Source organism: Mixophyes fleayi, chromosome 10 (genome assembly GCF_038048845.1).
Source record: "Mixophyes fleayi isolate aMixFle1 chromosome 10, aMixFle1.hap1, whole genome shotgun sequence".
NCBI classification, from domain to species: Eukaryota; Metazoa; Chordata; class Amphibia; order Anura; family Limnodynastidae; genus Mixophyes; species Mixophyes fleayi.
Window position 1 is genome coordinate 11,730,647 of NC_134411.1, and position 13,848 is coordinate 11,744,494.

At 37.6% G+C, this 13,848-nt stretch overlaps 1 protein-coding gene across 5 annotated transcripts in view; it reads right to left on the reverse strand.

Moving 5' to 3' along the window:
* Positions 1 to 3,276: 3,276 nt before the first annotated feature.
* LOC142103723 (intestinal mucin-like protein) overlaps positions 3,277 to 13,848 on the reverse strand; it is a 37,097-nt gene continuing 26,525 nt past the window's right edge. For all 5 annotated transcript variants that reach the window (XM_075187864.1, XM_075187867.1, XM_075187865.1 and 2 more), the window contains 4 exons: positions 13,654 to 13,782; positions 9,283 to 9,328; positions 7,133 to 7,241; positions 3,277 to 3,597 (listed from right to left, as the gene is read on the reverse strand). In XM_075187864.1, the coding sequence (XP_075043965.1) occupies positions 3,429 to 3,597; positions 7,133 to 7,241; positions 9,283 to 9,328; positions 13,654 to 13,782 (453 nt within the window). In that variant the 3' untranslated portion in view covers positions 3,277 to 3,428. The remainder of the gene's footprint in view (positions 3,598 to 7,132; positions 7,242 to 9,282; positions 9,329 to 13,653; positions 13,783 to 13,848) is intronic.

Below are 13,848 nucleotides of genomic sequence, written 5' to 3' on the forward strand. Positions count from 1 at the left end.
ACATACACACATACATATCTACTATATAAATGCCTAGTGGCGTGTGTGAAAAAAAAAAAAAAAACCAAGCTGCAGCGCCACCTGCTGGGCAGAGTTATACACTGACCTATATATTTCTTGAAGGAGAAGTGACAGTTGGGAGTGGTTGGTGGTTGCCGGGGGTGACAGTGGGGAGTTTTTAACACCTTAAGTAGCTTGATGAAGGATGTGGCGATGAAGATGAAGGATGAGGTGGTGACATGTGGACAAAACCACGTTAAAAAAGGGCACTTGCATCGGGAAGTAACGCTCTTCCCCTGAGGAGGCCTGGACTAGGAACAAATGCATGACAAGAACCTTTTTAACACCTTAAGTAGCTTGATTTGACTAAAATGCATGAGTATCATGCACGGGTTAACTTTTGTGTGTATATATATATATATATATATATATGTATATATATATTGTTAATATAGAAAGAGGGATGATGGCGCCAAATCTAGTAGTGCTAACTGGTACAGAACGTCCAGACAGTCAGTATTACTGTATATAGAAATATAAATACAAAGTGTTCATCATGTCAGGCTATAAGCAGTATAAACCAATGTTCATAATTCCTGATCATATGCCGAAACACAGACAGAAGAAAGCAGGAAACAACGTTTCAGATGTATCCGTGACAATCAGTAGCAAGTGATAGGTGGCAACGTACCAAAAAGATATAAATAAACAGCTTATCTGTATCAGAGGTTCTTGGAAATGAGCTCCAGTCAGCTTCAAGAGGTCAGGAACAGACGTGTAGATATCTTATGTAGGTATATGGTAACTGGATCATCAGCCACAGCACAGTCACTGCTCACAAACTCCACTCATACAGTGTATTAAGAGAGGAAAAAGCCATATAGTGTAGTACTTATGTGCAATAATTTATTCAGCATGTATCCTAATAAAACACACTCACAATATATATAAGGTATAAAAGCTTATCTGTAAATCCTGTGGACATAGGATACTGCTACACGATGTAGATCACTGGGATATATAGGAAGTAGACACCAATGGGCTCCGCACAGAAGTTCTCAATGGGGTAACTTTTCAGGGATCAGGTAGACAGTACAGCCTAATGTGTACCAGGAATAATGTATGTAGAACAGCCTCAACGCGTTTCGTCGTATAGACTTCGTCAGGAGGAGTATATTAATACTGAGTAACTTTGCATCGTGGCAAAACCAAGTTGCATTGGAGGGGGAGGCAAATTTAGAATGTTATTTCAGATTTATAGTTGGTGTAAGGCATAGCCTAGATTAACTTTGAATTTCAGTGTACAAATGAAGCTCTCAAGTATTTGTGTGCTACAAGAAAAGCAGCCAGTATTTACCTTTTGTATAAAATAATAAATTAATTTGCACCCCTTGCATTGTAGTATGGTTTTGTCCAGGAGAAAGCTAACTCATTTCTTTGCCTTACTTTCCTAAATGAATCAGATCCATAAACTGAGCCTGAAAAGTCAGTAATGGTATACAATATTCTTGTATACAAATACTGCTGTGGTCTTTTTATCACTGTTTTTTTAGCAGATATCTGTTTGGTGGATAGTTTCACCAAGCGCCCTGTAGCATTCAGACTGAATCATTTTTTTCATGACAGCTGTTACCATACGCAGTCACTAAATTAAAATTTCTTCATCCTACTGTATAGTTTGGCTCAAATCAAATCTGAACAATACTCAAATGAGAATAAGTAAGCTCAAAGCTTCCCTACTGATGACCTTTGGTATGGATCAAAAACTTCCAGACTATCCAGAATAAAATTACGAATACACCTTCCTCGCAAAGTACATTCATTATGTTTGTATAGTATTACAGATATGCTAACATACAGAGCATGAGCACGCAATAATTGCTACATGATTTTTGCACTTTGGGGAGCATTTATGACAACTGGTGCAATGTACAGATATTGTTGCCCATGGCTACAAATCAGATACTAACTGTCATTGTTCTAGTGAAGTTTGCAAAAGGAAACCTACTCACATTGGATATCTTGGATGGCACCATTATCATTTCCACTGGTTTACACAAATGACTGACTTGATCTTTGTTTAAAAATTGTTTGCGTCATACCCAGCTTCACAAATTATATAATAAGCAACTGTATAAAGTCTTCAACTAGTGTATTTCAAGCTGTAGGTCATAGGCCATACTCTGGGGTCACTATTTATCAATTGATGTTGCCCTTAGGAACACTGTGACCAAGAAAGTACATTTTGTATTTTTTAGTCCTTAAATTTGGAAGCTGGACATGCAATATCACCATGAAGAGGAGAGAAGATGAGAAGATTGCAAGAAAGTACATACTTTCATTAATTTGTATAATTTTATGATAAAATGAAACAAATGCAAAGTTGACAACATTAGGATATAAAAGTAAGATAGTAGACTGATCTTGAGTTGTATTTTTATTGTAAGTCATTTACTTTTTTTCCTTTGGTCTAAATATTTACTAATATGCATTTTGGACCACCTATGAGCATTTTCCACATTGCAACAATTTGGTATTAAAGATAATCCTGTAGCATGACAGTGTTAGAATATTTTATTGTGTTGTCTGCCTAAGTCACACACGCAATTTGGTATAATTTAGCTATTTTAGATTACTTTGATTTGATTTCTTAAGCACATTACAGGTCTCAGGTGAATTTCGAGGATTGACCATTGTGCTTAAGACTTACTGACATATGGGGTTTATTTAATAAAATGTTCCATAGATATGATGCAAAATACAGCAACCAATACCACTTTATTCTGCCATTGGTTTAGGGAAATTTTTAAAAAGTAAGCAGAGATCTGATTGGTCACTATTGGTTGCAATATATTTGAGCCAATAGCACTATGTCATTAAATTAGCCCTTGGCGTCCCTTACTTTGATTGAAGTTGGCATTTTGAAATAAAATATGAAAGGGTTTCTTTTAAGGAGATTTCACCATATAAGAAATTCCGCATGGCAGAAGGAATGTTTGTTATCTTAAATAAAATCTAAATAATTAAGACAGCACTACTAGTTACTTCCTACATGTTTGAGGAGACAAAAGACCTTTACAAAAAAAACACTTTTCTGCCTTAAAGGATTTTCACACCCAATAATCACCTCATCCCATATACATTATACTAGAGTTGAAATGTGTGTATTGTTGATTTTATAGACAGCCTGACAGGTACTGTAGATCAATCAATAACCATTAAACATATTCCATCTGTTAAAATATACTAAATAGATAGCCACAAAAAATGCAGAGACAGAGGGAATTTAAATATATATTCCAATTATAACGATTTTCATTTTATGAAATACATGGTTTAAAAACTTGTTTTATGGTACGTTTAGGATTTTCGGGTATGTCAATTGCCCCCGAAATGTGGCCTGGAGATTGGGGCAGTTAATGCAAAGCTTAAGGTATACAGTTAGCAATAGTACAAGCACAGTTCTTGACAGAGGTGATGAAGGCTTTAATGTTACTTGTGTCACCAGGACAGAACAGCTCAATTTCAATGTTTGTAGTCTCGGTCTCCAGGCAGCACCCACACATTCTCTCTCTTTTGAGTGATTTGTCAGAGAACCTAAATGGAGGGACACAGAAACACATTGGTAATTTAAACAAAGTAACACTGTAAAACATTGCCTTCATTTTGTCAGACTTATCTAATATACTGATTTTATTTTTAGAAGACAGCTGCAGAAGGTTTTAACTGTTTTTATTAGAGATGCTCAGGCTCGGTTCCTCGAGAACCGAACACACCCAAACTAAGGGGGCCGGCTCTGTACTGTTGCGCGCCCTCGGAATTGAAAACGAGGCAAAACATCATTGTGACATCTCATATCTCGCAAGTTTTGAATTCCTTTTAATGGGGGTCCACCCTAGGAGGGAGGCGGGACCCCCATTTATCTTTTCTGCCACTGCTGTGTGCCAATGTGTCCTAGATGTGCTAGGAACTACCGTGTGTTTGTGTCATTGCTCTGTTGCTTACCATCCAGCCAGGTCACTGCAGTCTTTGTTTGAAAGTGTATGAAAATAATATTGTGACCTGTGAAGTGGTCAAAATTGACTGCAAATTACTTGAAATTAGTGTTATTGAGGTTAATAATAATGTAGGACCAAAAAAGAGCAAAATTATGGGATTTTAGCATATTTTAGGTTTTTTCATAAAATACCTGGATAAATTATAAACTTCCAAAGTGTTTTACCCCATATCTACTGATTTGAGTAAACTCCAACAGTTGTCTGACATTAGTTTCAAAATACACATGCTTTGGTATATGGCTTGATCCTAACCTTTAATTTGGTTTGCATATAGACAGTCTGAAAGCCAAAATGTATTCTAAACTGGACTTGATCTATAAAACAAGACCTGCTTAACTCTTGTAGCCAGAAAGCACATCGCACAACAGATCCTACTGTAATTTCTAGTCTATGATGAAATACAATGACAACACAACATTAAAACCACTGGCAAGTGAATAACATTAATTATCTAATTACAAGGGCACCTGTCTAGGGGTTGGATATATCAAGCAGCAATTAAACAGTCTGTTCTTGAAATTGATGTATTGGTAGCAGTAAAAATGGGCAAGCGTAAGGATATGAGCCACTTTGACAAGGGCCAAATGAGATGGCTAGACGACTGAATCAGAGCATCTCCGAAATGGCAGGTCTTGTTGGTAGTTCCCAGTATGCAGTGGATAGTACCTACCAAAATTGGCCCAAGGAAGGACTGCCTGTGAACCTGCATTAGGGTGATGAATGCTAAAGGCCCATTTATGCATGTGAATAGCAAAGGCTAGCCCATCTGGTCCAGTCCCACATAATAGCTACTGTAGCACAAATTGCTGAAAAAGTTAATGCTGGCTTTGATAGAAAGGAGTCAGAACACACAGAACATCGCAACTTGCTGCCTCAAACCAGTCTGAGTGCTCATGTTGACCCCTGTCCACTGATGAAAGCACCTACAATGGGCACATGAGTGCCAGAACTGGACCATGGAGTAATAAAAGAAGGTGGACTGGTCTGATGAATCAAGCTTTCTTTTACATTATGTGGACAAGCAAGGTGTATGGGAATGGCACCAGGATGCACTATGGAAGAAGGCAAGCAAGTGGAGGCAGAGTGATGCCCTGGGCAATGTTCTGCTGGGGAACCTTGGGTCCTTGCATTCATGTGGATATTACTTTGGCCCATACCACTTACCTAAACATTATTGCAGCCCAAGTACACCCCTTCACGGTAAAGGTGTTTACTGATGGCAGTGGCCTCATTAAGCAGGATAATGCACCCTGCCCACTGTAAAAATTGTTCAGGAATGGTTTGGGGAACATGACAAAGAGTTCAAGGTGTTGACTTGGCCTCCAAATTCCCCAGGTCTCAATCCAATGGAGCATCTGTAGGATGTGCTGAAAAAACAAGTTTGAGCCATGGAGGCCCCACCTTGCCAATTACAGAACTTAAAGGGTCTGCTGCTAATGTCTTGGTGCCAGATACCACAGGACACCTTCAGGGGTCTTGTGAAGTTCATGCCTCAACTGGTCAGATATGTTTTGATGGCACAAGGGGGTCTTACACAATATTAGGAGGGTGTTTTTTAAATGGTGTGGCTAATTAGTATAGTTTCAGGTACAGCCAAATTCAATTCAAATTCACACTAGCAAGCTCGATATATTTTACTATTCAATCTACCATTTTGTTTTGCAGTGTAACTACAAAACACTCCATTGTGATATGCTATTTAATATATACTGTTGTTATGAACTAACCTTCCCTCGCTCCAGCGCCGACCTTGCTCTCTGTGTCCTGGATGACACTGCCAGGTATCGGCACTCACGTGACCGCATGTTGGGGTGCTGGATATGAATCTGCATGTATATAAACTCTGCTCTGACACTTGTTCAGTGTCAGAGCAACTTATATCCTGACTCCTGCGCCCTGTGCCTCCCTGTATTTCTGCCTTATTATTGTGTACCAGACCCTGCTTGCCTACTCTCTGCTCTCCCATCCCTGTGTACCGATTCCTGACTTGCCTGATTACCCACTACTTTTGTGCTTATCTGCTATTCCATGTACCAGACCTGGCTCATTCAGATTGTTTTCACCTACTTATTCTGTACTTCGCTGCCTGATAGTGTAACCGGACTCAACTTGCCTGACTATGCTCTTTACTTACCTGCATATCGGTCTCTATCGTCATCCGCAGTGCTACTTCTTGAGGCAGACCAGAGGACTGCGATCTGCAAACTCTCAGCAGCAAAGCCCACCCCACCTTGCGGCGGTTCTTGGTAAACACTGGAAAGCTTGTTAGACTCCTCACCTCTGGCCGGTCAACATCAATCTTGAATAGCACTAGAATCCTATACCTTAACTGTTACAACTGTCTGTCCATTTAGTCTAGATATAGAGTTCACTTTGCCTATTTGTACTTTAAATACATTCTGGCCTAGTTGCCCAATTACCTAAGCAGAGTTTTTACCCTTGCAGCTAACAGCACCTGTTATCCAGGAATCCTTATAATAATTCCAACCAGAGATCTGTATAAACTTTTGTCATTCAGCTCTGTAAACTTGTTTACAAGCTTAATGTTGTATTCTGTAATTAGGGGGCAACTGCATGTAATATATTCAGGATAAACTTGAAAATGAGATATAATTCTCAGTGTATTTCCTTTTTATAAAATATTTAACAAATAATTTTGCTCTGGTAGTATATTTAAAATGTATTGTGAAATGTCCTCCTTAATATACTCATGGCTTAGGAGTACATGTCATGAAGTGTCTTATTAATAAAGTTCTGTGAACCATGAATATTTGTTCAACCAAGAAAATTGATGCCTTCAACAAATGTAGGCACTGCACTAAATGTGGCTGGATATTTTAAATATTATAAGATGTTTGAGTTTGATCGCTCTTTCACAATACTATTTGCTTTAACAAGGGCACTAAATATTAAAAATCCTAAATTAATTGATAGGACATTAATTGATATATATATATATATATATATATATATATATATATATATATATATAAAATATGTAAGTCATTTAGTTATCAATTACAAACAATTTATTGTACTGTAATTATCATGGATATTACATTTCTACTACTTACATTGTTAAACTTGGACATGACCCTTCACAATATGACAGGGTGACATTAGCAGAACAACCTTTCTGAGTAATCTCAGTCACATTAGTCCGCACCCTGCAAGTTTTTGGAGCTGAAATATATAAGGATGTATGTCTTTGTTACTGGTGCAGAGCTGTACAGTATGTACTCACAAAGCAAAATTCATGTGCATTTGAATAATTTGCATATCTCAGTCTACAGATAGACATAAACTTTGTCCCAGTTATTAGCACTGCTATCTCGCATTGCTGGGGCTTTCAGTTAGATTCCTACCAGGGTAGTATCTATGTGGAGTTTATATGTTGACTTGTGTTTCCTCCTGGTGTGTCATTTTCTTCCCATGGTTAAAAGACCTAATAGAAGGTTAATTAGCCCCTGACTAAATTGGCCCTGGTTTATATATGATAGTATTGAAAACTTCATTAGGTCAGGGACTGATACGTCAGAATATCATTCCCTGATTATACAATGCTGCAAAATACATCAGCACTATATAAAATAGTAATAATAGTAATTGATAAAATAGTTTGTATTTATAAAGATGGTGAACAAATGTAGCTCAAATTGCTGTAATTGTATATGTGAGTTTTAAGTGTGTTAGGGTCTATGTACTAATACATATATGGAGAAAAAGGTGGCACATTAACTATATCCTCCAGGTTGCCTTTTCACTGGGGAGAGTGCTCCCTCCTCACATTCATTCACAATCAAAATAAATCAACAACATGCAATGGTGTATGTTCTATGGTTAACACTTATTGTAGGCAATCTCAGTTCCTACAAAGAGAAGAACAACGGCTGGAAGCATTTGTTTCATCTTGAAATGTTGACACTTTTCAAAAAAATAAAAGTGAAGTCATGTCCATGTTAAAAAAAGGCATCAGACAAGCCCAGTACAGGATTCATGAGTTTTTTTTTATGAAAATGAGTTTTATTGTGTGAGGTACACGTGACTGGTGAATCTCACACGTGGCTGGTGGATCTCACATGGGAATGGGTTTCTTCTTGCTCTTTCTTGGACAGCAATGTGTGCTGAGAGCTGGACAGGAATATACAGGAGGGAGTAAGGTAGTAGCAGAAGAAGCAGGTGTTGGAGATACAAGATACAATGGTGATACTGTACAAAATGCAAGCTGAATGGATTCTCAAATACTTATAGACTGTTGACTGAGGAACATGGTGGTTGCTCTCAGCATTTGCAAATCATTTTCAGATGTGCGGTTTAGTTACTATACTTTCTGGAGGGCAATTATTTCTAAATGATAAAGTCTTAGGGCTAGATTTACTAAGCTGCGGGTTTGAAAAAGTGGGGATGTTGCCTATAGCAACCAATCAGATTCTAGCTTTCATTTATTTAGTACCTTCTACAAAATGATAGCTAGAATCTGATTGGTTGCTATAGGCAACATCTCCACTTTTTTTCAAACCCGCAGCTTAGTAAATCTAGCCCTTAATAATCAAGAATGGAAATAGAACCAATGCGTTCCCCTTTCCATCTTTATTCTGGCAAAACTGGCAGAAGACTTTATTTTTCTTTAAAATACTCTCTTTACGTTTTTATTAATCAAAATATTTATTTAAAATACACATTTGCATTTTTTGGATGGCAGTCAGAGAGTTTGAATATTTTTTACATTGAGAATATTGAAACACAAATGAAAAAATCAATGTACATTTGTATTTGAAACAAACTTGATGCAACAACTCGAAAAGGCTTCTTAGCTAAATTCAGTACACTCATGGCTTTTGATACCTTAGATGCCTATTAAATAAAAAAGAACATGAACTGATGCCCACAATACTAACTGTAATTCCTGCAGTGAGTTAAGTTGTTGAAAAAATTAAATCAGTTTTGGTGTAGTTAGATACTAACTGCATTGACCATACATGAAATGATGATCAGTTACAGCTTCCCTGTCAATTGAGGTTACAGTCTGTTATGTTGCCTCAGAGACAGAGACAAGGTGATTCGTCCAACATCACAATATGACACCTGACATTGGACTAGGGTTTCCAGTATCTTTGTGTTTTAAGGGTAGTACATTTACCCACTGAGCTATGTTAGCACCCTTAACTACTGAGCTATGAATTCAGTATTACTAATGTTATGAGTTGCTTAAAATGAATATAACCTTGACATATATTACAGCAACCATCAGGGTCCTTCACAAGCTGATCCTGCAAGACACAATTTTTATTACATTAACATAACATTACATTGATTACATTAATTCATAGGTCATAAATATAAAATAAACACAATGCAGCATGTGCCAATATCAAGTCAGTCACAAGGGGAAAGAAAATTCTCACGCTTAAAATGGCAAATGGATTAGTTTCCTGGATTTATCTCCGCAAATATGTTATTTAAACAGTCAAACAAATTAATTCATATCTATCTTTATAGAAACTTCCCATAACCTGGTTGCATACATCTGCACACTTAGCTTTTATTATAACAGTGAGTCTTTTTGAATAAGTCTCCCATCAACTTTGCACTATTGTACTTTGCATTTCTGTCCCACTTTTCCTGAAAAAGTTCAAGGTACATCAAATTGCAATAGGATCTCCTGTGCACAGCCCTCCTTAGCTCTTTACTCAGTTTTTTAATATGATTGATGACTGGGCTCTGATTGGGCCTATGCCAAATGAAGACAAAAAGACCAAAGCATGATGCTGCCACCACAGTGCCCTCACAGTAGATATGGTGTTAATTGGGTGCTGAGCCGGTGCAATGTTTCATAGTGCCTTAAGCAAATAATGAACCTACCACCCCCCATTTTCCAAATACCGCACCCTCACACACTTGACTCTTGTAAAATAAAAATAATAACTTAGCTCTTTCTGATTGGCAGATAATATTGCAGTCCAGGTGCACTGATGTCTGATTGAGAATGCAGATCCAGGGACAAGCGCAGGGGGTGGGGGTTCCAAATGTTAGATTTTGAAACAAAGCAAAATATCACCCCTCTCCCCACACATTACATCAATATCACCCACTCCCCTCTCACTACACATTATACCAATACCACCCACATGCCTCTCTCCACACATTACACCAATACCACCTCACTCATCTCCCCACACATTACACTAAAACTAACGCACTCCTCACATTACACCAATACCAACCCCCCACACATGACACTAAAAACACTGCAACCCACCTCCCCACACATTACACCAATACCATTCCCATCCCTTTCCTCACACATTACACCAATACCACTGCCACCCCTCATGTTACACCAATACCACCCCCACCTATTGCACCAATACTACCCCCATCCCTCTCCCCACAAATTAAATGCAGAAGGTGGCTGGCAAATTTTAATCTGGGCGCAAGCAAACAGCATCAGTCCATGATAAGTAACCCCAAAATCCTCAAAAACAACCCCTTATGATAAGTAAACCACTGATAATAATCTTTAACCCCCTCATCAATAAATTCTCTCATCCTTTCTCCTAAAGATCATCAAAATTGTCATCATCATAATTGCCTCATAATGAGCATTAACCTCCCCAACATTACTTGACCCCCCAACATTACAAATAAACCCCCTTATAAGCACTAAATCCCACATCACCCCCTAATAATTAATGACCCCCTTATAGTAATTAAATCTTTAGCCTCATCATAACAACCCCTTCAACATCATTAACCCCTTTATAATCATTAACTCACTCAGCCCAATAATTAACACCAACATCATTAAATAATCCCATTTAAATTCATTAACCCCCTTAATTTTTATCTGCCTCAGCCTCTTCAAAAAGACATTAAGATCATTAACACCCACATAACTCCCAATCATTTTGCCTAACCCCTTAAACATAAACTTCCCATCAAATATATTAAATAATTCCTCCATCCATACTTACCAGTTGCTGCTCCATCCTCCATGTAGTCAGAGGGGAACTGATCACATGTCAGTTCCCCTCTGTATGCTTTCTCTTCCACAGCACACCCTACAGGCCGAAGGTTAAACAACTGCCTGTCAGTTTGAGCAGCCAGCTGGAGGGGGGGGATTGGGCTGTGTGCTCCATACTGATAAGCTCCTTCACCATTGAGCACCCCGCACTCCCCAAAGCAACACTTAACCCGGACAAATTTTATTCCTTCTGGGCAGTGGTGGTGCTCCCAAAAGCCCGGCGCCCTAGGCAGCTGCCTAATGGTAGCGTCAGGCCTGGCTCTATTGTCTTTGCACCATACATACCATAAAATTGAGGCCATAAAATACAACCTTGGTGTCTTTAGACAGTAAAACATTTCTCCACATGGTTTGTGGTAAATGAAAGTTTTTTTGTTTTTTTTAAACATTTAGGTGGGTTAGGGTGTTCTTTTTTGAAAGATATGGCTTCCATTTTGCCACCCTATCCCATAGTCCAGACATGTGCAGAATACGGGAGACTGTTGTCAAATGCAAGCAGTAACCAGTTCCTGAAAGACATTCCTGCAGCTCCTTTAATGTTGTTGTAGGCCTCTTCTTAGCCTCCCTGATGGGTTTTCTCCTTGTCCTGTCATCAACTGTAGTGGATGTCCTGATCTTGGCAATGTCCCTATTGTGTCACATTTTCTTCACTGAATATGTTCACATGTAATGCCTTTGAAAATATTTTATACTCCTCTCCTGATTGGTACCTTATAACAATGAGATCCCATAGATATTTTTAAAGCTCTTTGCGGACCATGGCAATTCCAAACAAGAAAACTGCAAGGAAATTGCAAAAAGGAACAACTAATCTTTATTTGGGGTAAACATCTTTCATTGATGGCAGGTTAATGCTAATTAATTTTGAATGTAATTTTGAATGTGATTGGCTAACTCCGAAACACAGCTACAACCCCATTATGAAAGGCTGTGCTCACTTATGCCACCAGGGTATTGCATGTTTTTTTTTTTAATTTTTACTTCTATTTCATTAAAAAAAAAAAGGTCTATTAATTTTGGTACTTGATTTTTGTTGAATGCAAGGTCACATTAAAAGTTGAAAAAGGGATGACATGATTTTTTCCTTGATATGGAAAGAAATGACCACACTACATTTTGACTATTGCTGCTGTGAACGCCCCTACATAAGTAGTTTTGTAATTAATCAAATCCTACTACTTAACTTGCATAAGTTAAAACCATATAAAGAACAAAGAGTTAATCAATGTAGTGAACTCACAGACAATTCAATGTCATCTCTCATATTCTTCTTTTAGGAAATTTCTCAAAATTTTAACTTAAACTTTTATTATATATCTTACTCTTGAAACCAGTGAAATATTTAAAATTATATAATGTAAGTGAGTGAAATTAAAATTGGATGCTAAGGGAAGTTATTGCTTATCCATCAATTATTTATTTCAATAATTTGTCAACCTCTTATTTAATGTTACAGTAATTAGCAGTTATAATTATTTGTCAAATCTTGTGACAATCTTAGACAATTGTCTGGGATAGTTGATTTATTTTATGGTCCTTCATCACAGTATTATCCTGAATTCACCTTTAGTATTCCCGTACTAAGGGGTTGTCTATCGTGGGTGATCCAATAAAATATTCAATTTTATTTTTGAAACACTGAGGGGTGATACCCAGTGTATTGTCCTTCTTAATCTTAACATTGCGGGCCTGATTTAGAGTCCGACGGAATTTACACTTAACTAGCAAGTGTAAACTGCACTCCGTAATTTACACAGTATTACAAATCACATGGATCTTTAGATCCTTGCAACTCAGAATACTATGCAAATTGAACAAACAACTCTTTATCTGCCTAATGGGTCAGTGTGCATGATGCACTTAAGTGTATTAGTCACAGAAGCCCTGTAAAGCAGATTAATGAATAAAAATATTGTTGTTAAAAAAACAATTGTGCTTTCCCCCCGAAACAGCACTAGGGTTGGTTAAGCTGTTTGGGAGGGGGTGTAAACCTTTTTTTTTTTTTTTAATTGAACCATTTTTTTAAAATCTTTTTTCTTTAATACTGCAAATTCGGTTGCACCAGCAGAAAGCACACAGAAAAGATCTCTCTCCTAAAGACCTATTTGCAGCTGCTTTCAACTCAGCATAGCATGTAAAGTGCGTGAACATGCCTTTACATTGCTAGGCTTGCCCACTAACTTCCCTGTTCCACCTCTCTAAGTGCAGAGCGGTGCAAGGGTGTGATCCGTCTCAGTCAGATTGCAAACTGAGATAGATCTTTGGCTAAAGGTGCTTTTTGCACTGATTAGTTGGACTTGCATCTGACTCTAGATCAGGTCCTGTGTATTTTAATTAATCATGGATAATAATAACCCATCTAAGTTATTATTTTAGGAGGTTTAGAGGTAAAAGTTCCAATATTGCCCCTTTGTATTTTCCTTTTTTCTTTATTTTGGATCTATGTTATGGCACCAATTGTTACAGTCTTTGCCTCGCCAATATACTGAGAGAGAGGCATGAAGTGGAGCTAAAATTGTTGTCTACTGTTTTCTTATTATTGAATACAGTTGAATTATACATAGAACTCACAGAATCACACTCCTCATCATGAAGGTTGGGACAAATATGTGTCAAAGATGATGTCACCAAGTTTTCTCCAATAAGAGCACAAGTGTACATTGTGCAATTATCATCTGGCAAGAACTGTGATTTTCCTGGCTAAAATGAAGAAAAGCAAATGAACAGTATATTATAACAGTTTTTTTTATAGCTAATATATTTGAA